This window comes from Bemisia tabaci, chromosome 2, assembly GCF_918797505.1.
Source record: "Bemisia tabaci chromosome 2, PGI_BMITA_v3".
Taxonomy (NCBI): Eukaryota; Metazoa; Arthropoda; class Insecta; order Hemiptera; family Aleyrodidae; genus Bemisia; species Bemisia tabaci.
In genome coordinates, this window is record NC_092794.1 from 65,744,224 (window position 1) to 65,770,873 (window position 26,650).

Consider the following 26,650-nt stretch of genomic DNA (forward strand, 5'->3'; position numbering starts at 1 on the left):
TTCATTTCAATATTATGTTTTATTTTTATTTACGTATTACTTTATATCCTTGCACTATGTGTGTGTATACCTATTGACTTGATCCAAATTGAACGCAACCAGTGGCGTGGCATGCTTTGCAATACATCATTGATCTGCCATTTAAACCTATGGAAAAAGATCGATAAACAGGGTGTTTGCAACAAATACCTTACTGATCGATTCTTTACCATAGCTTCAAATAGGGAAACATCCATAATCGATTATTCACTCTTCGCCACTGAACGCAACTAATGCAGCTTCATGATGAGAGAAATCATAAAATGCGTGAAGCCAAAGAACCAACAATATAGCAAATAGAATCAGAATTGCAGGAGGCTTAAGTTTGATATGCAAACTGAATGATCCTCATACATCACAATTGTTTATTTTTTAAATATACATATACATTTACTTAAAAATGTGTTTCTTATGAATTGTGATTGGCTGCGATCCTTACCCTGGAAGTTCTGAAGCTGATAAAACATCTGACCAGGCTTTGTGAGAAAGCCAAGAGCTGACTGGATTCACTGTTTGTATTTGGGAGGCTACTCCTCCCATTAAAACAAATTTCAACAGTTCTTCATTAACCTTCCCCTGTCAAAATTAAAATGACAAAATTTTAAAATGATATAAATACCTACGCTCACAAGTTTACAGAATACAAAGTGTAAAATTTAACTGCTCCGCCAAAAGAATAATACATAACACTAGATCATGGAGCTAAATGCACATCATTATTCTTTATTCCTTGCATTATTTTGTTCGAAAATTTAACCAAAGTAAAAAATTAATGATATAAAGCCAAACAAAACTGGAAATAAAAATAGAGAATTAAGACAAAAGCATTTAGATTTTAAAAATCTCTAAGAATCTATGCGAAATTAAATGATAATCTTTTTTGTGAATCTGATTAATTTTTGAACGGACAGAAAAAATACTCACATTAGATCGGAGGATACCTAAAACTAAACTGAAAGCAAATACCAACTTATCGCGCTCAAATATTGACCGACAAACATTATGGAAGACACTTTTTGTTAGATGATACTTCAAGGTGACCAATCTTTCCTCTAACTTATCAGAATGTTCACTTTTAAGGATTGACTGGAACAAAAATAAAAACAATACATAAAAATACAGTAGTATTCTGAAATTAGACAAAATCAGATCAGAAGGAACTGTCTTCATTGTGATATGGGCTCTAGGACCCATTCTTACAAATGCATGACGGGGCACTTATCACAATACAGATAATTCCTTTTGATTCGAAAACGTTCAATTCGGACCGACCAAAATGCTGATGCATTTGGATTTTGGCTTTTGCAACAATTTATCGGAGTAGAATTAAAGTAAATCACTCTGCCCCAGCAAGGGTCCTTCAGGATTTTGTAGTGATGTGTAAAGACTATCATTTGAGTCAGAATTGAGTGTATTCTGACAAGCTCTTTGAAAATAAAATCGATTTTTGTGGTTGGGGCTAAAATGGTCTCATGAACTTTTACACTCCTTCAATCCGAGAGAAAAAATATAATGTGCCTAGTGCTTATGAAATTCTGTGTATTTTTTTATGTTACGACATGCGACAAACAGCGTTGATGTGCAGGACACATTGAAAGAAGGCTAGGTATACAAACACAAAATTATATGAATTTTTAGACAAACCTGGTTGTAAAGATTCAAAAACCACAAAAGTGAGAATTGGTACATTGGATCAACATTAGCCAATTCAATTATACTGAAGAACAAAACAGACGAATACTCAGCAATTGGTAGAAAAAGATTTCGCGCTGAGTCTATGGCCATTTCAGACTGCGTTGATGCACCTTGCTTTGCTTGTATTTCTGCTGAAAGAACCTGTTGGATATGGATTTTCATGATTTATTCAGTGGAAGTTTTAAAATTAATTATGAAAGATAGAGACTTCAGTGGTTATTGACTGTTCCTTGTAAATTTATAAATGATTTTTGGTGTATGTAACTGCATTATTACAACAGAGAAAAATGCTATTTGTTACTTGTCACAAGAACTAAAGATAATTTCAAGTGGATGACGATATGTTGAATAAAAATTTTAAAAAATTGATAAAATGTGTCCACAAATAATGAAAAGTAAGAGGTTTTCGACTCTCCCACATGACTTGACAATAGAGAATTCCCATGCAATTTTTTTATTGCTTCATCTGGAGCAATAAAAAAATTGATGAATTTCTCATTCAATGAGCTGAGCTTGCAACACTTTTCATAATCTTTTTCTAAATTGGAAAATTGGGGATAAATAGTTTTAAAAATGAGAAAATGTGCCGCCTTGTGACGTCCACTGGCAGCATTTTTCGTTTAAACACACTTATTTTTGCAGATTAAGTTATTTCATCATATTTCCTCCAATAATTGTTCAATTTAAAATCCAAGGTACCTTCGTGCTCAGTTTCTGTAGCAATGTTATGTTAAACATGAAATTTCCCAAATTTCAGACACCTACAAATTCTCCATTACGGAAAAACTCTTGATTGACATAGTGAGCTGAAATTTTACATGGAAGTTTGCTTTCCTTTAAACTTTCATTTACAGCATATCTCACTGACTTGTGGGCCGATTATTGAAAGTTTAAAACAGCCCGCTAAGACATTGAAATGCAATATACTTGATGGTTAAGATAGGGCTGTGTCTTCGAGTTTCAATAATAGGGCTGCTGCTCCAATAACACTTTTTTCTGTGAAGGCTCTTTCTGCCGAAAAAACATAAGTTGCCAAGAGCAGCTTTTTTGCCACTCATGCCAAAATCCAGCTTTGATGGACACTACGCCAAAGCGGAACCACCTCTCTTTCTTGAGTGATATTTCATCAATACAAGTGAAACAAAATTTTACCATTACTCATACCATGAAAAAATATAGTAGAGAAACAAACCTTCGAGGAGGATAAAATCTTAATGGCCGTTTCATCCTCTAGGATGTTGCCTTGAGAAGCAGATAAAACACCAAGTATTTTGTCTTCGATCTCCTTAAGCATTCGTTTGTTGTTGGCTCCTTCAATGATTAGTTCGTTCTTCTTCTCTTCGAGTTCCGGCCGTTCCATTGATACCACCACACTCAACAGTTGATCTTGGAGACCTTGGGTTGTTATCATGAAGTTAAGCAAAGTCACCTGGTCACAATTATGAAAAGAACCCAACATGATCAAGCAACCCTCTCAGTCTTTGATAGTCCACTTACACTTATCTTGGCATTAATTTAACTGAAAGGCAAAATACTCCATGATTGATGATAAATTTCACACCTCATCAAAATATTGATTTGCTCATCGAGGAATAAATGAAAGAAAAAAAAATGTACCTCCATAGAAAATAATAACTTTGCTTCTAAAAGAAAGAGAGAAAAAAAAATATAAAAATATGCTCATAAAATAAAAAAAAAAAAAAAAAAAATAAAAAAAAAAAAAAAATGAATTTCTGATGGAAAAAAGAGTAAACTAATTATAGCTTCCCTCAAAATGGAATCAAAAAATGAAAAGTGACAAAACTGTTGAAATCATGAAGTGCAAAATCCATCCGCTCATTACAAACGTAATATTTTGTGAACTGACATAAGCAAAAATTATGCAAGGCGAATTCCCATTCCTGAAGCACTGTAAAAGAAAAGAAGTAATCTGACTTATGATATAAGACACTCTACCTTAACAGCAATCTCTGGCAAATAATGAGGATTCCGTAGACAGGTCGTGATGTAAAATCTGAAATTTGTGTGATATGGGATTTGATTTTCGCCCAGTTTGATATACTTTTGATCACCTTGATTGATTGTGTCCTTCAATAAAATTGGATCTGGAAGGATTCACAAAAATTATGGGTCTAAGGCTATGCAAACGTTAAGTTCTGAGAAAAAGCAAAAGCAAAGCAAGTTGATTCTGAAGACAGCATTCAACCGGATAAGGTTCTATTTTTTATTAAAGAAAAACAGCTTCATGTCCTGAAAAATCTATCGTACAAAACAATAAAAAAAATTACTTCACATCTTGTGTACAGCACCTTTAATACTATGCTTTTTTTTTTAACAGCGTTGAAAAATATTACTTATCGGTGAGATCTGTTTTCAAAAATCTTTTTTCCCCTGGCTTGATAAAAAAACGTTTAAAGGCAAAGAATGTGCCGAGAGCAAATGCTGCAACTGTTACCTTTATCAATCTGTATTGTCACAATTTCTGGTAGATGATTCACTAAATGCTGTCTGATGCGTTTTGAGGAATTTGGAATTTTGCAAATTCCATAAAATTAAAATACACAAATCTGCAATAATTTTGCTCATGATGCTACACTATTCAGCGGCATTAGGTACTGCGGATTGCCAATATGATGAAAACACAATTCAAATTGGCAATTCCTCAAATAATTTTTGTACAGTAACTAAAACCACATCCTTCATTCTGAAGACAAAATAGGTACACATACATAGGTACACATTTGTTAATCGTACGTAAATATGAGTATTATGATGCTCTACCGATGAAGGTAAAAAAGAAAACATACAAATTGAACAACTTCACCGTCTGAGAGGGTGATCAAAAGAGATAATAACACCACTGGTTCTACCACTAACAGTTTCTTTCTACATTTACTGGGTACATTTGAAAAAAAGGTTAGATTTTGAACAGCAACAAAATAATACCTATGGCTGCATCAATGTCCTCAAGAACATTTTCAAGAAGAACAGGGGTGCCTTGTCCAATGGCTTCCTCCAAAACTTGAAGATAGTTTTTGTCTGTTAATTTGATGACTACCAAATTATTATTTTGCTCCATGTTTTTGATCCATTTATTTGCCTGACCTGCAAAATTCAAAGAGAAAAGTTGCCCTCTTTAGAAAGAAACTGATTTCGAAATACAAGGCTGCACTCTTTGAAGCCTTGCAACCTCAAATTCTAAATAGGTTTCCTAAAATCAGCAACGTTGGCTTGATAGTGAAGTGACAAGCGCAAAAGCTCAAAACATTTACAATGAACCAGTTTAAAATCAGGAATTTTTAGCGACTCATGAAGAAAGTTCAATACCTCGAGTTCTTTTCAAGCTTGCTAGTATAGACACGCACTTTTTAAATCAATTTTTGTTTAGGCAAATTACTCCTGGTGTGATTGGCTTTTCCTCATTGAAGCATCCCTTTTCCATTGTATTTCCTGTTCTCCGCCAGTCCAATGCTTTCTAATTGTGAACTCCCTCCCCGTCTCACTCTTCAATCTCATTTATCTCTTGATCTTCTCTTCTTTACGATACCACGCCTTTCCTTTCATCATTTATGATCTCTTTTGAGACCATTCAGCTGGCTGTTTCATTCAACAGAATCTGCTTTCACTGCTACTTCACTGCTTTGACACAAATATCAAGGCAGTTTTGGTATTGGGAAAACAACCTGAGCATTTGTATTCACTTTAGATTTTTGAAAGAAGACCTTCATTTGATCTTTTAAATATCTTCCCTTAATTTTTCTAATGTGATATGATAATATTATGTGCAAAATGCGCAAAACGTTAGAGTAAATCAATTAAAACAAACCTTGAGGATCAATCATAAGTGGCCATCTACAGGCATTGGAGACAATAATGCCGTTTTCAATAGAGAAATTGTCGATAGGAAGACCATGTATATTCCATGAACGGATTAAAACAGGGTTCCCTAACGTGTTTATGAGTGAAAACTCACCAGCGCAGGCTAGACCTGTCTCAATTACACACTGGTTCCACTTGTCGACAAGTTCCTAAAAAAGGAAGCAAAAAATTATGAGTTTGAGGTAGAGAAAAAAATTGAGAGAACGTATGAGATCTTGTAATTTCATGTTTCATGTAAACCATGAGGTTTCAAGGTTGATTACCTTTATACTACTCTACACTTTTTTTCTTTTCACTTAGAAGTTACATGAAGGTTTGAGATATTCTTCATCATTTGGATATGATTCTGAGGTTTACAGGCATCATTCAGATTATACAGGGTGATCCAAAAGTCCCTTCCACCCCCTCTAACTTTTTACCTAATTGAGGTAAAGATTTGAAACTTGGGGGATATTCCTAGGTCAAAGGGAGCTACTTTTTGGCCCCCCTAAAATTTTCAGGGGGCCCCCCTTAGGGGGGAAACGGCCCCCAACTTTTAATTTTCAAATGGGAAGACCCCCTTTGTGATAGCTCGTTCGGAAGAGCATAAAAAAAGAAAACTTTTCGCGCAAATCCGAAGTCAATATCTCAAACCGTCTCAAAATGGCGGCCGGTTAAAGTTCAAAATGGCCGAAAATTCACACCGGTTATTTGTCGATAGATTTGCGCGAAAATCGGTATGTTGAGGTATTTTGACACGAGAAAAACGAATTTGACGTTAGATTTTCAAAAAAACCAAAATTTCCAAAATGGCCGCCAGTTAAAGTTCAAAATGACAAAAAATTGATTTTTTTAGAAATTTAAGTTCAAATTTGTTTATCTTATGCCAAACTACTCTCAAATTCCAAGTCTTAGGCAAATCCATCAGGAAAAAACCGAGGTGACAATTTTCGGCCATTTTAAACTTTAACCGTCGGCCATTTTGGAAATTTTGGTTTTTTTGAAAATCTAACGTCAAATTCGTTTTTCTCGTGTCAAAATACCCCAACATACCGATTTTCGCGCAAATCCATCGACAAATAACCGGTGTGAATTTTCGGCCATTTTGAACTTTAACCGGCCGCCATTTTGAAACGGTTTGAGATATTGACTTCGGGTTTGCGCGAAAAGTTTTCTTTTTTTATGCTCTTTCGAACGAGCTATCACAAAGGGGGTCTTCCCATTTGAAAATTAAAAGTTGGGGGCCGTTGCCCCCCTAAGGGGGCCCCCTGAAAATTTTAGGGGGGCCAAAAAGTAGCTCCCTTTGACCTAGGAATATCCCCCAAGTTTCAAATCTTTACCTCAATTAGGTAAAAAGTTAGAGGGGGTGGAAGGGACTTTTGGATCACCCTGTATATAGTAAGTTGACAGTGACTGCCGACAGGTCAAAAAGCAGCTTCCATCGGTATTTATGAGTTTCTAAGCTAAATTAACCTTTACATTAATGGTTATTGTTGTGGGTGCCACACTCTGTACACACACTAGGTTATTTTGCACATTAGTGTAAACACTTTTTGTGCATCTAATCTGGTGGAGAAAAAGGAACATAAAAACTAGACGATTTCATTGTTTATTTTCTCCCTAACAAACGGAATAATTCATACATCAAATTTGCCTGGTAGTAAAACTAGAGACGAGGATCCATGGCACTTTATGAGGAACTTAAAATTGCTTGAAAATGAGTTTAAACTGATGCATACATTCCTGAACTGGATAGAAAAAGCTCCGAGATAAGCCACAATTCCTGCTGCAAGCAACACATCTCCTGCAGAGTTGTTCAGAGACACTTGTAACTGCCGTGCTGTTTCACTCCAACGAGTTTTTTCTCCTCCAAGACCACCTGAGATTAGGAAAACCAAAACCGACAAGTCAGAATAATTGAGACAGAAAATTCGTAAGTAATTATTATAATGGTTGGAAATTACAGGAGACTATTATCAATCTGTTATAAGTGCTGTTTAAGGCAACAAATCTATTACAGATCTGCGTAGGTTGGACCATTTGCCTGAGTAAATTTATATTTTTTACTTTTCGTATGGACTGATTTGAATCCACCATACATTAAGAAATAAAACTTGATGTTACTGCAATTGGTTATACATCATTGAAGGCAGTGTACCCAGTAGAGCGAATAGTATGAGTATTAATTTGTGATTTTCGTTTTTCAATTTTTAGAATAGAAACTCAAAAATATAAGAGAAAATCTAGGTTAAAAATTTGTAAAGAAAAGAGAGTTCAAATATGCCTAAGTTCCATCACGAACAATAACTTTCTTGCTGGAAAGAGAGGAAATTTGAGGAGATTATGTAAATTACGCTCCACCAAAGAAATAAAATAATCTGCCGAATGGCCAGAATTTTGACCAATTCATGGGTTGGTTTAATTGATGGACCCAAGGATGCAATGAGTCGGAAATGGACAATTCCATGAAACAGGGAATGGAAAAGCTGACTACTTCTAAAAGGAGAGAATATAAGGGGAGGAAAAACGAGAAATAGTATTCTTCTTGATTGCATGAGATAGAAAATATTGAAGAGTTTTCAACTATCTGGAATCTTGGTTGAAATAATTACAGAATACAAGTTAAGTAAAGAAAGATAAAGGCAAAGAAAAAAAAATGAGAAAAAAAGAAAGTAAAAAAACAAAATTGATAGCATGAGCTCAAGTGATGTGGACTGCTCAAACTAAACCCTTCCAATACTGCAGTTACGATTTGGCGTGCACACCGTACGGACCAGATTAAGAAAGAGAATGTTACCTTTCGAGCACTTCAAGCCCTCGTGCAACACAAGTCGCCCTTGCACTCTGTCCTAAATATGCTAGAGTTATAGTGCATATCCTCACTAAAAAATACAGCACATTCATTAAAAGCCTCATTCCATCCATATGGAGGGGTCTTGGAGCGTGCGATCAACAGACATGATAACTTGTTCGTCGTTTGCAGCAAGGAGGATCAACTTAGTTTGTTTGTGGTATTAAAAGAGATAAGGCTTATAAAATTTTAAAATTAGAGACAAAGTACCTATCAATTTTTCAGCACGATCAAGTTTTTGCGAGCACAGCTCAATTGAATCCTCCAATTCTTTTTTCTCTCTAGTTTTTTCTGCTAGTTCATCTCTGAGAGCTTGTAATTTCCCCGTCACCTAAAAAAATATTATTTGAGTTAAGTGTAAAAAAATATGACCTCTCAAATTTTCTTTTAAATTTTTTGATGAGTAAACACATGAGTTTGGCATTCTCATAAGGCATGGCATTTCTCACGGCATTAGTGTTCATTCTTTTCATAAGATGTTTACAGAGCTTTTAATCAATAACTGCTTCGTGAATTTGAAATCTACCAATTTATTATTCAGGTCGGGTTGTTCTTGCAAATCTATACACTTTACAGCACATTTCAATCACTTAATGCTAATAAATGTCATTAATTTTTTTACTAAAAATAAGACATTTAGAGAAAGGAACTGAAGAGGGACTATTTCACTTAAAAGCGGGATATACAAAGGCTGTCCCACAATGACCGGGACTGGTGCTGTAACTCGAAAACTAATCAAAGGTTGAGCTGATCTTGGGCTCGGTTGAAACACATAGTAAAAAAAAGCGATTGCGCTAGAGATCACTTAATTTGGATGAAAACTGACCAAGTTATGACACTTGCAAAACAAATTGTGAGAAAATACCCTACCGTTTTTTTCAACTTGTTTCTTTTTCTTTTACTCATCAAATTTTTCCGGTGATCTTTCCCGAACGAAAACAAATTGGCAGCAAATGCTAATTGCTTTTTTTGATTCAGAGGGTATGGTTTATCAGCACTTTGTAACCGATAAAACCAAAACCACGGTGATTAACGATAATTATCGCAAAGTTCTGACGGATTTTCGCAAGCACGTCACGCGAAAACGTTCGCAATTGAAAGCAACCTGGATGCTCCGTCAGGACAACGCGCATCCTCACACCTCGAACGCCTCCAGCAATTTAATGTGAAAGAATGGAAAGACCCTCAGGCACCTACCATACAGCCCTGATCTCGCTCCATGCGACTTTTGGTTGTTCCTGCAATTGAAGAGAGCTCTCTACGGCAAGCAATTTGAATCAAAGGACGCAATCAGGAACGAAGTCTAAGCATACTTGAAACGCATCCCCAAAAAGATTTCCAGAGGACAATTTTGCCAAGATGGAAGGAGCTGATGGAAAAATGTATTCGATTTGAAGGCAAATAATTTGAGAAAAAGAGAAGCACTTGAAGACCCAGAGGAAAGCGAAAATGGAGATTGAACTTCGAATTTGTTAAAAATAATTATTTCTTAAAACTTACAACCTGTTTTTAAAGTGTCATAAATTGGTCAATTTTCATCGAAATGAAGTGATCTTTAGCGTAATTGCTTTCTTTTGACTTCATCTTTCAACTGAGTCCAAAATCAGCTTAATCCGTTGATTAGTTTTTGAGTACAGCACCAGTCCTGGTCATTAAGGGACAGCCTTAGTAGAAAATTAGAAACGGTAAAAGTTCTTTGCAAACTCATGCCTTGTTCAAATTTTTACTGATTATAACTTGCTGTTTTTTAATATTTTACTATTTACAGGGTCAAGGGTTAGCTGTAATACATATTATTTTTAAAAATAAATAATATCTGTAAACAAGGAAAATGGAACAATAAGAATAAAAAAAATAAATAAAGTAAATGTGAAGAACTCACTTTTTGAAGTTGAGCACGTTTCTCATTTAATTTCTCCATTTGAAGGGCATAATCCGCTTCTGCCTCCGCTAGCTTTGCTTTTTTTGGGCCAACAATTTTTATAACTCTATCATAAACTTCCATAGCTCGGATCCATTTACAAAGCCCCTCACATGCATTTGAGACGCTTTTCACGACAGCAGGATCAAAATAACGATTTGACACGTACCTAGAAAATTATTTCAAAATTTTTCTCTAACATTTAAGCTGTCAAGGAAAACTATTCGTTACTCTTAAAAAAATTTAAAAAATAAGCAAAATACACTAAAAAATTTTGGAAACAGTAATCTTTTCTTTGGGAATATTATTTAAACATTATGCTACAAAATATGTTGAATACAATTATGAATTAGATTCCCTCACATTTAGCTATGTGTTGGATAGAGGCAAGGAAACCACATTAAAAACAGATGCAATTTTAAGCTTTTCATCAAAATGTTTAGGAATTGTTGCTCTTATAGCTCATCAGAGAACTTCCAATTATTTTAAAATTTATTTTCCTAATAAAGAGGGAAAGAAAAACCGCCAAACTTTGTTTTGTTAAGGAGGAGGCATTGGAGAGACTGGCTCTCCCATAATTAACGATTGTGTTTGCAATGCCAACTTCACGCACATTCATTCGGTGGTTATTGTTTGTCTTGATCATTAAGGCAGACGCGTCTTTGTAGCTTCTCATATTTCTAATGTATTTTATTTCTGTGATGTCGTTTCTCAATTGAATCTCTCAGTTCAAAGATGACCCAACTCAGATTTTTATGATGTTCATTTTTTTGCATAGAAATATTCCAATTCTGGCTGTTACGCAGTTTTTATCATCTTCTGAAAAATTGTATTTCTACAAGATGGGTCGTTTTCGAACTGAGAGATTCAATTAACAAACGACTGATTGAAAGTTAAATTTGATTGATCACTTTGCAAGCCCCCACTCCAATCTCATTCACAAATGAAAAACTATCTCTACTGAGGAAAATGAATGGAAGGCTTGCGTTACAAACGAAAACGAATTTAAGAAGTTATGAAAAACTACTTGCAACTGACTTTCCAGTTGTTATTATAAAGCTTTTCTCTCTCTCTCCAATTTTTGATTGGTTTAGTAAACTCTAGTACTCTATGTACAAATTATGAAACAGCAAGAAATACCTCGCAATAAGTTTTAGTTATTTACTTTGCCAATAATCTTACTTTTCTCGAATCAGCTTCATTACACTCGGATTGATATTATCTTTATCATAAGTTTTCAAACTGTCGAGAAATTTAAGATCACCCAGGAGTTTCAGTGATGGTCCCCAGTAATCTTCAATCATAGCTCCAGAACCACTAGCATCAGGCCTACGTTCAGATTTGATTCCTTTCATGACACACACTGCTTCCATCACCTAGAAACAAGAATGAGAAAGATACAATTTTCGGTCAATGCATAGCCCTTTCTCAAAAATGCTATTACCTAACTATTGATGTTATGGATAACTGATTAAATTAAAAGTGACTGTCACACGGATTTTTCATTTTTGTTCACCTCTTGAGGCATCAAGGAAAATCGAGAAAAACCTTTCTTTTCTACATCAACCAAGTTTCCCGACAAAAACAAGATAGCAATGGAGCTCTTGCGTGCATGAAGGATTTGCAATTTGAGTGTTTTCTCTGGGGTGAAATTTTTCAAGAGACACAATAATGCCACTGGTTTTCTCTAAAACAAACTTTAAAGCTTCAAAAATGCTCTCAAAGTTGAAGCCATAATGGAGATGGTTCCTCATGCTACGCTGAGAGTCCACTTCTGAATCTATTAAATTAGATAGGATAAATAGGAAGATAGGGAGCAAATAAAATATCTGGGTTGCCCTTTTGTCTCCGGGCTCCAAAGCTGGAGCCATAGCAACGTTGCTTATCTATTAGCTCCTCATCTGAGCTTAGAGAGTTTGATTAGACATAGAGGTGGACTCTCAGCGTAGTATAGAGAGTCCCCTCATTTACAGTCCCAACTTTGAGAGACTTTTTTGAGCTTGAAAGTTTGTTTCATAGAAAATCAGTGGTACCAATGAAAAATTTTGCGACATTATACTAAGGAAGAAGTATATAAATTACTAATCCTTAATGCCTGCATGAGTTCCATTTGCAAGTATTTTGGACAACCTTAAAAAATACAGCCATTTGTCCTGCATTCAGACCCCTTTTCAGGAGAGTTTATCGTCCACTTTAATTTTTTACAATCTAGCATTAAACCAATTGCCACATGAAAAACGTCACATAGAAAAACATGGGTCAGAAATCTTTCCTGATCAACCTCTCCAGCTTTGAGATGGAACGACCTTTTGCACCATATTTAGAGTCAATAAATTTTTCGTAAAATGAAAAATAATAAAAGGGACTATTCAACTCATGGCAAAATGATTTCTTAAGAGTTATTTCCACCAGAGACGATTGAAAAGGTACCAGTTTAACAGTTGCAGGTGGGTTCTTCATTGACTTGACAACTGTGATATCAGCTGGCTTCAAAGTGTTCAGTGCAGCGATGGCAGATTCTAGAGCAGGTGTTGCTTCGGCAAGATCACTTTCACAGTCATCTTTGATAGCCTGTGAGGCAGCTGCTGCTTCATTCGCTAGTGCCTCATCAGCAGCCACAATCTACAAACAACAGAAAAAACAAAACATACTGATTTGGCTATCATGAAGAGAAAGAGGTACTTCACTAGCTCGCTTTGATCGGGTAAAGAAAGTATGCACCAAACAGCATATCTCTTGGAGGCAAAATTGTGCTCATATGAGCTTTTTCCCTCTGTATTGAGATTTTCAGCTTTTAATGCCTGTTGGCAAAAAACTCTAACATACTGTCTTACAACGTGTGCGTCCTCCGATCAGTTTATAAAGAAATTACTAAGATCAAATCTTTTTTAGACAATTTCCATAAGTTCCATAGTTGACTTTTTAAACTTTGACCATGCATTTTTTCAGTATGATAGAATTTAATAATTGAACCTATTTTTTTTTTTTTTTTTTTTTTTTTTTTTTTTTTTTTTTTTTTTTTTTTTTTTTTTTTTTTTTGAGCATTCATAAATCGCCATCTTCTGACCAAAGAATTACAACCGCCATTAGTGCTTGAATAGCCAGATTACTCAAACTTGTTCAATTGTTAAAAGAAAAACTAATGCGCAGAATCACTAGATAATTTTGCTTAATATTTCATCAAAATCAATTCCTGAAATTTTCTTAAAAGGAGATGTTCAAACTGCTTTGAGATGTCTGGCAACTTAACGTCTAAGCGTGAATGGAGCTTGTGATACTTTGAGCGGGAGGAGACAAAGTGAGCTTAAGTTTTCAGTCAAATAGAAACCATTAAAATTTTTAGTGATAAAATTGAAATTTTTGGCACGATTGAACAATGGTTTACGTTATAACAAGCTTTAACATTGAACCTAAAACTGAACCCAAGATTCTTCTGCTTTGTTCACAAGCAAAGGAAAATAATACTTAAAATAGAATATACATCAGCAAACTGACGAAAAAATATTTTTCTTTCCTAAATTTCTCTGACTTTATATCATTCCGGGAAAACGTGTTTGTAAATATGTCAAATGAAAAAGTGGACTGCCCTTGGCAGGTGCACTTAGACAAGTATTAAGAGATGACGACTTATATACCCAAATTGAATACAATATTTTTATTAAAAAAAGTAAAAAATTACTCACTTCCTTTGAGGCTTCTACGTTGACAGTATCTTGTTCAATTTTCACCATTAGTTTTTCTGTCTGCTCAGATGTAAGCTTCAGTTGTGGTTGTAGAACATGAAGCTCATTTTGCATGATGATAACCTGAAGAGGGGAAAAATTGAAATAGGATAAAAAGATAGAAAACTAAAAATGTAGGAAATAGTGGGAAATAAATAATACAATTCAAACTACACGAAACATTTGCCATTTAAGCATGATATATTTCTGTGAAAAGTAGGGAAATAGAGATCTTATGGTGAAGAAGGGACACTGATTTTGCAGCGTACGGAGGACAACGTATTGTGCGCAAAATTTTACTGTGTCACATTCGGCATTCCCACACTCGCCTTATTCACATTTCATAGACAGTGGCTTAAATTTCTCTTATTTTTTTATGATCGGGGTTATGAAATTGCTGCCCAGAGGCTGTTAAGGTTTTGCTGCTTTCACATCTTGTCATCAAGGGGGGGGGGGGGGAGTTTATGCCGTTCGTAAATTTCATACCCAATATATTATTTAATACAGATTTTCAGACTTCCTCATACCCCATTTTTTTTATCCATACTAGTCATCATCTTGCACCTAATTCTCCTGGATTGCATCGAAAGTTGTCGCGCCACTCTTCCGGCAACACGGTGTTTGCAGCGGTGTTGCTCAGCTATCTTTGTTTTTCTTTTCGCACATTGTTTGCCACCCCCCAAAATTTGCCATCCTAGACCGCAGCTTCCAAGGCCTATGTATAAATCTGGTCATGTTTCTAGCAGTGCACAAATATCATAAATGGACAAAAAGGCGTGCTAGAGGTAGGGCCTTCAAATCTTCTGATCTGAAATTGAAAACTCATTTGAGTGATGACTCGAGGAGGAGAGTGAAAAACAGAGGTGCTTGCTGACAGAGAATGTATTTTAATAAATATCCAGAAAATGTTGTCTAAGCTTACCTGGCTGGCTGCAAAATCTAGCTTTTCCAATCCAATCTCGTATCTTGTGCGCAAAGTAGTGATTTCGTCCACTTTCATACCATGGAGAGAACGAAATGTCTTGATAAGCTCCAAATAAGAAGTTGGTGTGATGTATATTGGTCTCTTTGTTAGATCATGAAACCTAATTAGGAGGAAATAAGAACAGTCAAGTCATATCTCATGTCACATTATCATCTATTTTATTATTTAGATGGAAGAAAAACAAAAAAATATGCTCGTCTATCTTTGTATATGAATGAGTAGGGCTGAAAAAACTATCACTACATCTCTGGGAAAGTTTGCCATAACAGGTTGTTACACTACATATGTTGCCGATAATGACTGGGTCTCTGTATAAGAAGGTCTTTGCACAAGCATCATCAACAGTGCCTAGGGCTGGGTATTGTGCGCATTTTGGTGCTTACGTTAGGTTATCATTTACCAGACAAAGACAGCCACAAATGCTTTGATATGGGCATCCTTCTAACAATTAAAGCAGTATGCCGTGTCAATGTGACTCCTAATTGGATTCCATTTTGCAAAAGGGAACCAAGAGCATTTCAATGTTGCTAGGATTGTGCAACTTACATTCTTTGCAATGAAATTACTTAAATCATGCGAAAAATTAAATTTACAGAGGAATTACTTATGACTAAAGATAAAATTCGTGTAGATGATCAGTTCATATTTGCAAGGTAAAAAAAGTTGCACAATCTTGGCGACATATAGGAATTCTCTTGGTTCCTTTTCGCAAAATGCAATCCAATTAATATCAGTTTCATTACTTTTCACAGTGATATGTGTTCCGTCTTTATTGCTTCTGATTTGAAAGGTGGTCTCATGCAAAGAAGGGGATGGAAGGGAGCAGGATAGGCAGGACAGAAAAAAATACAGTAGCTAGAGAACATACAAAATTTTGTAAAAAATCACCTCTTGGCTGCATCAACAACAGACAAATGGAATTCCTTGCTGATGAGAGCGCACTGACCATGTTGTTGTTCTGACAGCTGAGAATCTGACAGCAATTTTTGAGCTACTTTTTCAAGAGCATCTTCTGGCCACGCACAAAAACTGATGAAAACATGTATTGATAATATTATTTTGAGATGAGAGGAGGATATTAAATAATAAACTTTCTTCACCTATCATAAAAGCTGGATAAATTTTCATTCAGAGTGGATTTTAATTTCGGGCAGCAAAAGTAAAAATAAATAAATAAAAATTGCTTCAAATAACGGAAAATTCCTTCGCACCTGGTTTGTTGACAAATCTTTCATAGCTTCAAAAGTGATCAAATTGAGTTGATCGTGGGCGTTTTGGAAAGCTTAGGAGCCTAATGGTTGGTCTTTGTACATTCGCTTTTATTACTTTCCTTTCAGCACTCATCCAAAGGGGTTTATGTTTACATTGCTGCAGTGAAACATGAGGATCGTTCAGAAAGTAAATTTCCATTGTTCCTTAAGCACTGTTTGAGTCAAAAACATTCTAGGTACACAGAGTAAAAGGTTATAATTCCAGCTCTTTAAAAATATATTAGTTATTTAGTATATGAATTCGTTTTGTATCGTTTTTCTTTCTCTTTTTTTTTTCAACAAAATACTCAGATATACACTAAAAAAAATAAGGAGAATAATCTTTGAGAGCAACAATATTTGACTGAGCACAGAATAATAATATGTAAGCAGAGAGCTGATCTTACCCATCAATTGTGCACAGGTTAATTAAGAATGGAAACGAGCGTATTCTGTGCCTGAAAACCTTGCCAATTGGTGACATGGCAAAAGCAAAACGAACATTACTCTTGACACGCTCAAGGAAGAAATTGTACAAAGCAAGAGGAGTTGTGTCTATCTTGCTTCCCTGAAATCAATAAAAAAAAAAAAAAACCATCATAGGCTACATTATTTGACAAGATATCCTAATGCATGATTTTGGCAAAGCTACTCTTTTATTTTTTTCTGCCTTGTATAGAAAAAGGATGTATGTACATGACTTAAAACAAGTATTTCTAATTGTTAAAATTTCTTGCTTTAATATAAATAGAATAATTTTTTGCCACTTTCAACGAGTGTTCAGTAAATACCTTTGCAGGTCTCTGTCTCGTTGATAGAATTGCAGTGACGCTATTTTGTAAAGAGGACATAGAAATAGTCAACACTGCCGAGTGCAAGGAGATATTGTAACGATGAACCTCCTGTGCTCCTTGTAACTCCTTTGCTTTGTCTCTCTTGGTTGAAATGGGCACGATAAATTTTGCGTACGAAATTCTTAGGAGCTTCTTGCGATGGCTGCACTTAAAGAAAAGCACAGCCTGGAATGGAGCAGTACAGTCCTCATAATATTTATTAACAACTACGTTAATATTGGATCAACTTAACATCATTTTATACAAGGGTATTGTAAATTGGCCAATGCAACTCACCAAATCTCTTGAGACAATCACCATCTTGTCAACAATGTCCGTTTTTTCATCCGAAGCAAATAAGTTGGGAATGTCGCCAGTGTGTAAAATAGTGTTGATGTCTTCAAGAATCAAATCATCTACAATCTGCCCATCGACTATCAAAAAAGTTTGCGCTTTGCCATCACAACCAGCTTTACAGAGAAGTGTTTTCAAGTCCTCTCGCCAATTTTCCATGCTATAACTTTTTATGATATTAATCTAGCCAAAGTAAAGTCAAACAAATATTAGCAGGCACAAAGGACAAATTACACTATTGAGTGAGAGTTGATTAAATTCAACGGTTCAGATACATAAGGCCAGTGTTTAAAAATGAGATGAAACAAGCAGAGGGCCAACGAATTTTGTTGTAGGCCTAAGCCAAGCTAGATTTTTCTTTGATGCGAGGATTATTACACTCTTTGTTTTTTGGTAAACTGGTTATGGGAGCATTCTCACGTAATCAAGTAAATTTAAATGTTTTATGAAAGATTTCTCTTGATGATTTCAATACTTTTAAAGCATTTGATTCCTCTTTATTTCTTTGGGTCACAAAAACAGATGCTTTAAATTAATTAGAATCATGCTGGATAAAGATGTGTAGCAGTTATCAAGACTTTTCTTCCCTCTAGGTTTTCCTAAGCTTTTCTCAAGACAAATCTGAATGCTAATGACTTGGAGAAACTGCCTGTGGATGCAATATTGAAAAAGCTTGATTTCATAGATTACGCTTGTAGGTTGAGGATTAGATAATACACATTCTTGATGTGCACAGCTGGATTTTCATGACATTTTACATACAAAAGTGTACTAAGGTGGCTTTATCTCTTCTAACCAGTAGATCTCTTCAGCGGTTACTAGACTGATATAAATAGAAGGTTTTCTTTTATTTTTTTTTTTTCGTTTATTTATTTTATTTTATTATAATCATTAAAACTAACTTTTACTCCCTTAAATTATCTCTCCAACTTGAGTCAATTGCATCATTCAATTCCTTTTCCATATCTTTATCAAGTCAGACAATTAGAGGATTGTAGATTATCAGAGGAGGTACCTAGAGCTCGTCCAATATCAAGACACAAAGAAAATATAAAAAAATCAATTTATACTATACACCTATCCGGGTGAAAATTCATTTTATTCCATTTCAGCTTAGTTTTATACTGTCCTACTAACGAGGACAATATTTTAACAACATTTTAGTTTATTGATCTGCTTGAATAACAAATAGTAAGAAAGTTAACATACCTGAAAAACAGAGTAGTCAGCAATGTGGGCGGCCAGTTTCACTATGCTCTGCCGTCCACTGCCACCGATTCCGATTAGCAGTACATTACCATTGTCTTGTTCTAGAATACGAACAACTCTTGATATGTGTTCTATTGCAAACCAGAACATTACCATTGACATGGGCTTTTTGCATAAACTGTTGTATTCCTTGAGGTAGAACTCCATTTTTTCTTTTAAAGCATCCATGTCTTTGATCTGGAGCAAAATTGAGACGAAGAGATTCAGCTTAAAAAGAACATTTTTTTTTTCTTTTTTTTTTTTGTATGTTGTTTTAGGCTGTTGTTTAGGCTATCCGGGGGATACTGCGGCCTTGGAAGGGACAAAAGAACATGTTTAGACAGAAACTGAAAGTGAGAAATTTCCAAAAAAAGAGAATTAAAAGGCAGCTTAACAAGGTTACTTTTTGAAAAAAAAAATAAAAACTACATGAATCTCATCTGGAGAAAGTTGAAATTGCAAGGATTTCCTGTTTCCTAGCTAACAGCACTGCAGAGCACAGGGTACTGAATCATTGAGATATGGTATTGCTTTCTCCTCCTTGGCTGTTAATAACTGTGTTGCGGCATCACAAAGCTTTGTGACCCTTCTCTAATCATAAACTTTAAAATAAAAGCATTTCACAAATTCAAAGTTACTTTAAACTTAACCAAAACATTTACACCTTGTGAGGTAAAAAAGTGCAGGAAAATACAATAATGAATGCTAAGAAATTAGTTCACTTGCTGATGTTACCTACCTCATCATACACTTTTCTTTCAGAGCTTGGCTCCATAAAACTACCAAAAATTAAAGTGCTGAGGTGTTCAAATTTCAGTTCATCGCAGTTGGAGGTTTTTTCATCTGCAAGAAGCTCGTTTAAATTGCACTTTAAATTTGTCAATGAGGATTCTTTTAGAGCATTAAAAAATTCTTTTCTGAAAAAGAGAAACGAAGGGAAAAACTATTTTCAATAGAATGGAATGATTTTGCAAAAAAAAGAACAAAAAATATAAAAATAAATGAGCCAAAAAATAAACATGGTTTTCAGTAAGCTCATGGACAAAATATCATCAAACCGCATTCTCAACCTTAAACCATCAGTTTCGATTTATTGCATGCTCACACCAAAACGTGAGTATAAAATAAAAATTAAACATTAATTAATAATACATATTTTATGGATATAATGGACCACTAGACAAGGTACAAATTTAAGCAATCCGATACATGTCTCTGAACCAGAATTTAACGTAGAACACAATTCGCACAACGAAAATTACCGAAATCAACTCCTTCCGAAGATATTTAATGATTCTTGATGCGTGAATTCAAACCACCCGCTCATGAAAACTCAATGCTCTACGTGATTCACATCGCGCGCTAAACGTTATCATGAACGTCTCTGCGATAAAAAAATCTGGCAACCTCAATCTTGACGCATTGACTCAGCTGTAGCAAATTACTTATAGTTTGAAAAATACATGACGGGAAATGAACATTGCTCGATTGAGAAGCTAGCTGAAACCGTTGTAGTGCGCCATTTGACTTACGTAAAGCTTTGAGTTTCTTGTGAGCGGGCAGTTCAAATTCCTTGTAACCAGTGTGAAATAAAAACGTTAATATCTTCGTTCGGAGTTGGTTTCAGTAGTTTTGAAGGGTGAAATTTTGGTTAAGAATCATGTATCAGATTGCTTAAATTCGTACCCTGTCTAGTGGTCCATTGAATAATATATATTGACAGTGAAACTTTCAAGCAATGCATCTCAGTTAGCAATGTTGCAGACTTCTTCCCACACTTTGTCAATTAAAAGGAGCACCATTCAAGGTCAATTCTTAAGAATCTTGTTCTTTTCTTCTTTAAGCGAAGTAAATTTTGAAGAAACTTCAAGGAATAATGTTGATTTTTTTTCTCCTTAAAAATTAATTAGGAGCAGAGATTTATAAACACCACAAATGAAATGCGTGGTTTGGGAGTTGCATCATCAACATCTCATAAATATGACTCGATAGTATTTTTTTCTTAAATATAATTAGGTAATAAAGTGTAATACTGATAAAAAATATATATACGTATTATTAATTGGTTTTTTTTAGATTCTTTCAAGATAATCTGAAACCAACAAAAAATAACTCAACTTCAAATTTCATGAAATTTAGAAGATTTACTTGTTCCTCTTTCTGCGAAGAAAATTCAAGATGAAAATGACTGGATGACTCTTGACTTACTGTTCCTTCCCCTGAAGTAAACGGTCTGAGAAAACACGCGTAGTTTCATGCACCCACAAGCGTAGTAAATTCTCTGACTCTGGGCATCGTGTGGAAGGTAGTTGCAAAATTCCATTGACAACCCTGGAACAATCTCGTAAATTGAACCTATACTGGCACTGAGTGGGACTTGGCAAAAACTTGCAAGTGACCATTTTGTAAATATGTAAGGTGGCTTTTATCACTGCCTGAAAAAAAAGAAAAAAAATGTACAAAAAATTTATAATTTGAGCGTATGGGGCAGACATGAAAGCAAGGAAATCCGAGTTAATATTTTTTACACTTCATGATCCATAAGAAAATCTTGACTTTTCACCTTGTAAATTCTTGCTCTATAAATTCCATTTTTCTTTGAACAAGTAATAAATATAATTAAATACATGAATAGTAGTGATAAAAAATAAATAAATGTTGACTAGCCCAGGATAGTTTATATTACTACGACGATCCCGATCCAGTCTCATGCAACCTCTTGATCCAGACTGATGTTGAATTTGATGAAGAGGGTGAAAAAAAAAGTGTTTGAGAAATTTTAAGTCTCAAAATTTGAGAAGCCGAGCTCCAATGATCCAGTCCCATTCGTAAAAAGCGCTTCCCTTCCAGCGCAATTAGTAAAGGGGTCTAGGGCTTATTTTCTCATAACTTTTTCTTCTCTCCTTTCCTCTGCCCACTTATTTTTTTTCTCTTTTTCTCCTATTGGATTGGCCCTGTGACAGACCGGGCCCACCAGGAACAGTCACAATAGTCCCGTATTGCTCGTCTGGGTCTGGCTCTACCAATCTATTGTATGCATCCAACCAATTTATCAAATGAATGTAAATAATGTTCTTAGTTCAAAACCCTTCACCTACAGCAATCCTAAAAAATGATTTTACTCACTTGACTAAGTCGACAGATATTTTCATTGAAGCCTTTGGCTAGATGCCAGTCTAAAATCTTTGTGAAAATTCCAAGAATCATTTTGTCTTCAAAAAGATCAGAGCCTATGGGTAGCATGTGTCTGAGAAACCGAAAACAGACATTATGAGAACCACCTCCAGGTGGTAAAGAGACACCGACAAATAGCTGCAGGAAATAAAGAACAAATGGACTCCTTAAAATTACAAATACCAAGCGACGAATTCTTACAAATTTTCCACAACACAGAATGATGAAACATCTTTTTTAAAAGTTTGTCAGAGCTTCATTGCAGTTCAAGATAAATGCAGCTCCAAATTTTCAGGAGTCAGTGATGTTTACTATTTTGGTTTTAAAAAGCATAAGGAATAGAATTTCAAATTTGTACCTCTTCCAAATAAATCTTGAACAAATCAAATAAATTTTAAAACACTCTTAAAGGTCTGACTTCCGTAATATCAGTAATATCATTAAAATTTCAGCATTTTTCGCATACTATGTTCGAGTCTTAAAAATAATATTCCTTTGACTGTAAAACACATCTTGAAAAAAGACCGCAGCTGAGGTGATAATTATTTTCAAACCAATTAAATTTTAAGTTTTGAGACAACAGTAAAATTACTTTTGAAACTTACAATATCAACGAGGTCAATCCGGGTTTTGTCATTCAAATCATACCAATGCTTATGGTCGACCCACTGGCGAAGAAGTTCTATTGGAGGTTGAGTTCCAAATGAATCTTTAGATGAAATGCTCAAATCATCAATGAAAAGAATATATTGTTTCCCCATTTGTGGTCCAAAGACACCTTTCCTACGCCTGAAGTACACAACAGGGAACATTTCATTACAGGTTTTTGAAACTCTCGGATTTTACACTGAGATAAAATCAAATAGCATTTACATGGATACACAAATGGGCCTTTGCAGCTCAGCATTGCCATACTAAGGGCAGAGGCGGATCCAGCAATTTGGCAACACCGGATTTCCTCCATTTAAACCTATGCTAGAAAATAAATTCTTGTTAGAGCACCTGACCCCTCCAAGAATCGATACATTTCCATAGGTTTAAATGGAGAAAAGACAATGCTGTCAATTTTCTGAATCCGCCAATGACTAAGGGAGAACACCGTATGAGCCTCAGACATTGCCAAATATGTTCCAACGTTGTGGATCAAGTTTACACTTGTCTAAGCGAGTTTCATCTTGTTTGTTTGTGTTTTCATTGAAATTGAAACATTCTGTCTACCTCAGTTGAGCAAGTAGTTCACACTGTGACGATGCATTTTCTCTTGTTGAGTAATGAGCTTGCCAGCAGGGTTGAAGCAAGAGCAACGGTATGCCATCTTTTATTGTGCTCATAATAATTTATCTGATACTTTAACTAGGATGTATCAGAGTTTTAAAGAAGGGGTGTAACTTCCACCGATCCATAGACCACATTAATATAAAAATGAGAAGTGCGTATATTTACACTTAATCATTGTTTCTTAAAAAAAGCCTTGAGCTGAGGGCTAAGGCCTTGTAAGATTGACAGAATCTCGCTCATATCATTGGTCTCACTATTCATTAAATACGCATACCAAGCAACTGAAGTTGATTAAACTTGATTATACTTCACGTTAATTTACTGAGTGGTAGTTCTTACCTATCCAGCTTCGACATGATTATATCTTGTGTTTGATTTGCAGATGTGCAGCCTGAAAAATTAATTGAGTTTGAAATGAATTTGTTTTTAGGAGCATTTGCCAGATGATCCAGGACAGTTAGAGACTTTCCTGTACCTGATGGACCTATGAATAAAACTGGAATTCTTGAATTCAGAAGGAGTCGTAGAAAGAATCTCTGCTTTGTCAGTTCTTCAGTAGGAATTATGAGAGAGTTTGCCTGCAAACAGTCATAGATGGTATATTAATAGATTGTAAAAGCACTTTGAATATTGAAAAATTAGAGATTTTTACTTGTATTAGAGCAATACAAGGGTGTCCCGAAAGGTAAGTTTTCTTTCTCTTTCTCTACGACTATTGAAGATAGAGAAAAGCCGTAAAATAAGTCTGACAACTAACTACTAAACTTAGCATTTTTATTTTTGTTTCCTTAGAATTCAGCATTTTTTTGTGAATTTTACTTCAAAATTAGTCATGGCTGGAATATTTTCAAAACAGCTGGTGAAAATATTTTCATGCAACACAAGAGAGCCCTTAATCCTAAGACAGAGCCCGCTTGCAGCACTTTCTGCAGACTGCGGTAAGTAATTCAACTTCCAATGAGAATATGACAAAGCACTGATAAGCAAATATGTACCTTGGCATTGGGAGAGAGAGGAGCTTTGTCTGCTATTTCAAGCCATGGAATCCACTGCCCATTGTTCTTCTTGTCATACACTGCATCAAACACGGAGATTTTTTCAGGAAACATCTGATTTTTAGTTAGTTTGAATTTGACAGGTCTCGGATGCTCCTCTATTTCACCACTGCAAAGCTGTCTTATATATCGGTTAAAAAGAGTTTTACCATCACCTGAAACGCAAGATAAAAATAATGAAACATAATTGGTATCCCTTCGATTTTTCATTGTTTTTTAAGTAACCTTATAAAAGCTTAGGTGTCCTCAAGATTCTACCTCAAGATAGCTACAGTTTATAGCGCATTAAACTCCATGGTTTTTTCGATTTACAAATGCCATTTCTGGCTTGAATGGCTGATACCAGGTTGCCGAAGAAGGTGCTGGAGTGAGTCCCCCCAGGTAAGTGACGGAAAGGGCGTTCAGTCAAACGGTGGGTGGAGGGCATTTGTAAAGAGATGGAGAGATGCCAGCTTCCGGAGGATCTCTACCATGACAGATTCCTGTGACGGGTAGGCATCGCAGAGGGCCCTAGCGTGCCGTAAAGGCGGCTTATACATACATACTTATGACATTCTTACTTTGATACAGAAAGAAAAAATATTAGCTGCAACGGATGATGTATTGATCCAGTAAATCTAGTATTTAACCACAAATAAGGTCTTACAGTTTCTTATCAGAAACAGGAACTTCAGGATCCCCATAAGAAAGAGAAAAGTTTATTGAAAAATCCCACTGGGAGATCTGTGGAACTAGGGGAAATTCTATAACAAACCCTAATTACTTATTAATACCTACTCTGACTACTTAATTAAGAAATGAAACTAAAAGCTATGTTTGAATATAACTCAAGGAATTGTTTTGGCTATCAATTATCATTATTGCAGTATTTTTTTGAGGAAGCAGTCAATGGTTTTTTAAGCATAGATTTTTTTTACCATTTTTTTAATATAACTATGATACCATATAGTGTTTTTCCATTAGGGCAGGGGGGGGGGGTCCTAAATCTCCATGGACGACCGTTACAAAAATCAATTGATGACTAAATAACAATCACCTGAACCAAAACACTACCATCAAGTACGACCAAAATAAAGATCCTGTTTCAGGCACTTGAAAAGAATTGTTCTTCACTATGAATAAAAGGAAATTATTATGATTGATTGAATTAAGAGAGTATTGCTCACTAAGCTCCTTAATGACAAGCTTAAATTTGTTACAGGCCTGTAATAGGATATGGTCATCTTGGATGTGTAAATAAAAATCTGTAGGAGTCTTGCTGCTAGCTGTGGTTAGAGAGGAAAAGACTAACAGGGAATAAAATAAAGACCTAAATTACTTTACGATGTCGATTGATATATTACCGCTGAACAGGAGCAACTGTTAAACCATATCTGTTCATTACATATGCTCTACAACAAAATAAACTCTTCATTTCTGAGTTCTCAATGGATTCGAGTATCACCAACCTGTTAGAAAAGATCCAAATCCCCAAAAAATTGCGAACAGCAGTGTGCATTGAACCCATTGAATGCTAGACTTTTGGATATTCTCCTCTTGGATTAAGCATAAAAAGAGTCTGGAAAAATTCTGAAAATTGTAAACAAAATATTAAAGGAATATTTTGGCTTGTAGTTTTCAATGATAAAAACTGGATGATTAATTTTAAGATAAGTTAGAGTGTTGTTCTAGAAAATGAATAGTATTCAGAATCTCTATCTTGCGAGTAACATAATTTTAAATCATTTGCAAAATGTTCCTGGGTATCGACTCATTTCAGGACACTCTTCAGTAAGTCAGGATCTTCATTACCATGGAGATCAGCAAAATTGAAAAAAAATTAATTAACGAAGACAAAATTTCAAAACTCAGCTTGCGCTATTATCCTTTTTTTTCAATTTTGCTGATCTTTATGGTAATAAGGAGCCTAACTTACTGAAGAACGTCCTGAAATGAGTCAATACCAAGGAAAATTTTGCAAATGCTTAGAAATTATGTTGATTGCAAGATTAATCTTGAACAGTTTTTAATTACAGGTTGGTCCGTCCATTAATTTCTTCGTCTTTTTGACAACAAGTCATAATTACTTCTTAGGCATGGATTTATACACAAATGAGAGTTTCACTAAATGAATGAACCTCCTAAAAAGGGGTTCCAAGGAGCATTGAGTCAAGGTTCTAAATTTTCTCTGAAACCTCAGTTTTAGTATACAATAACTTGGATGGTTAAAAAAGGAGTGATGAGAAGTATGTTAGTATGATTAGTGCTGGATACTCTTTTTATGAAAACAATCTTTGAGAATAAGAAGATGTAATTTGAAAATGGATGATTGACAACTAGATTTGAGGACTTATATGTGACAATAGCGGTCACTGACATCCGCCATTTATAAGGAAAACTCTTTTTTC

At 35.1% G+C, this 26,650-nt stretch overlaps 1 protein-coding gene across 13 annotated transcripts in view; it reads right to left on the reverse strand.

Moving 5' to 3' along the window:
• The window catches only part of LOC109039805 (dynein axonemal heavy chain 3), a 73,216-nt gene that overhangs the window by 17,136 nt on the left and 29,430 nt on the right, over nucleotides 1–26,650 (reverse strand). For all 13 annotated transcript variants that reach the window (XR_011899143.1, XR_011899141.1, XR_011899142.1 and 10 more), the window contains 25 exons: nucleotides 25,712–25,832; nucleotides 24,204–24,418; nucleotides 23,548–23,786; nucleotides 22,536–22,719; nucleotides 21,883–22,068; nucleotides 20,965–21,191; nucleotides 19,496–19,673; nucleotides 18,718–18,954; nucleotides 17,452–17,691; nucleotides 16,729–16,889; nucleotides 15,960–16,100; nucleotides 15,009–15,171; nucleotides 14,048–14,170; nucleotides 12,795–12,986; nucleotides 11,547–11,740; nucleotides 10,326–10,533; nucleotides 8,654–8,774; nucleotides 7,332–7,471; nucleotides 5,561–5,762; nucleotides 4,681–4,839; nucleotides 3,691–3,839; nucleotides 2,927–3,163; nucleotides 1,684–1,875; nucleotides 964–1,125; nucleotides 479–615 (listed from right to left, as the gene is read on the reverse strand). Coding sequence is in view for 8 of the 13 variants with exons in the window: in XM_072296083.1 (XP_072152184.1) it covers nucleotides 479–615; nucleotides 964–1,125; nucleotides 1,684–1,875; nucleotides 2,927–3,163; nucleotides 3,691–3,839; nucleotides 4,681–4,839; nucleotides 5,561–5,762; nucleotides 7,332–7,471; nucleotides 8,654–8,774; nucleotides 10,326–10,533; nucleotides 11,547–11,740; nucleotides 12,795–12,986; nucleotides 14,048–14,170; nucleotides 15,009–15,171; nucleotides 15,960–16,100; nucleotides 16,729–16,889; nucleotides 17,452–17,691; nucleotides 18,718–18,954; nucleotides 19,496–19,673; nucleotides 20,965–21,191; nucleotides 21,883–22,068; nucleotides 22,536–22,719; nucleotides 23,548–23,786; nucleotides 24,204–24,418; nucleotides 25,712–25,832 (4,508 nt within the window). In the remaining 5 variants the exon portion in view is untranslated. The remainder of the gene's footprint in view (nucleotides 1–478; nucleotides 616–963; nucleotides 1,126–1,683; nucleotides 1,876–2,926; nucleotides 3,164–3,690; nucleotides 3,840–4,680; nucleotides 4,840–5,560; nucleotides 5,763–7,331; nucleotides 7,472–8,653; nucleotides 8,775–10,325; nucleotides 10,534–11,546; nucleotides 11,741–12,794; nucleotides 12,987–14,047; nucleotides 14,171–15,008; nucleotides 15,172–15,959; nucleotides 16,101–16,728; nucleotides 16,890–17,451; nucleotides 17,692–18,717; nucleotides 18,955–19,495; nucleotides 19,674–20,964; nucleotides 21,192–21,882; nucleotides 22,069–22,535; nucleotides 22,720–23,547; nucleotides 23,787–24,203; nucleotides 24,419–25,711; nucleotides 25,833–26,650) is intronic.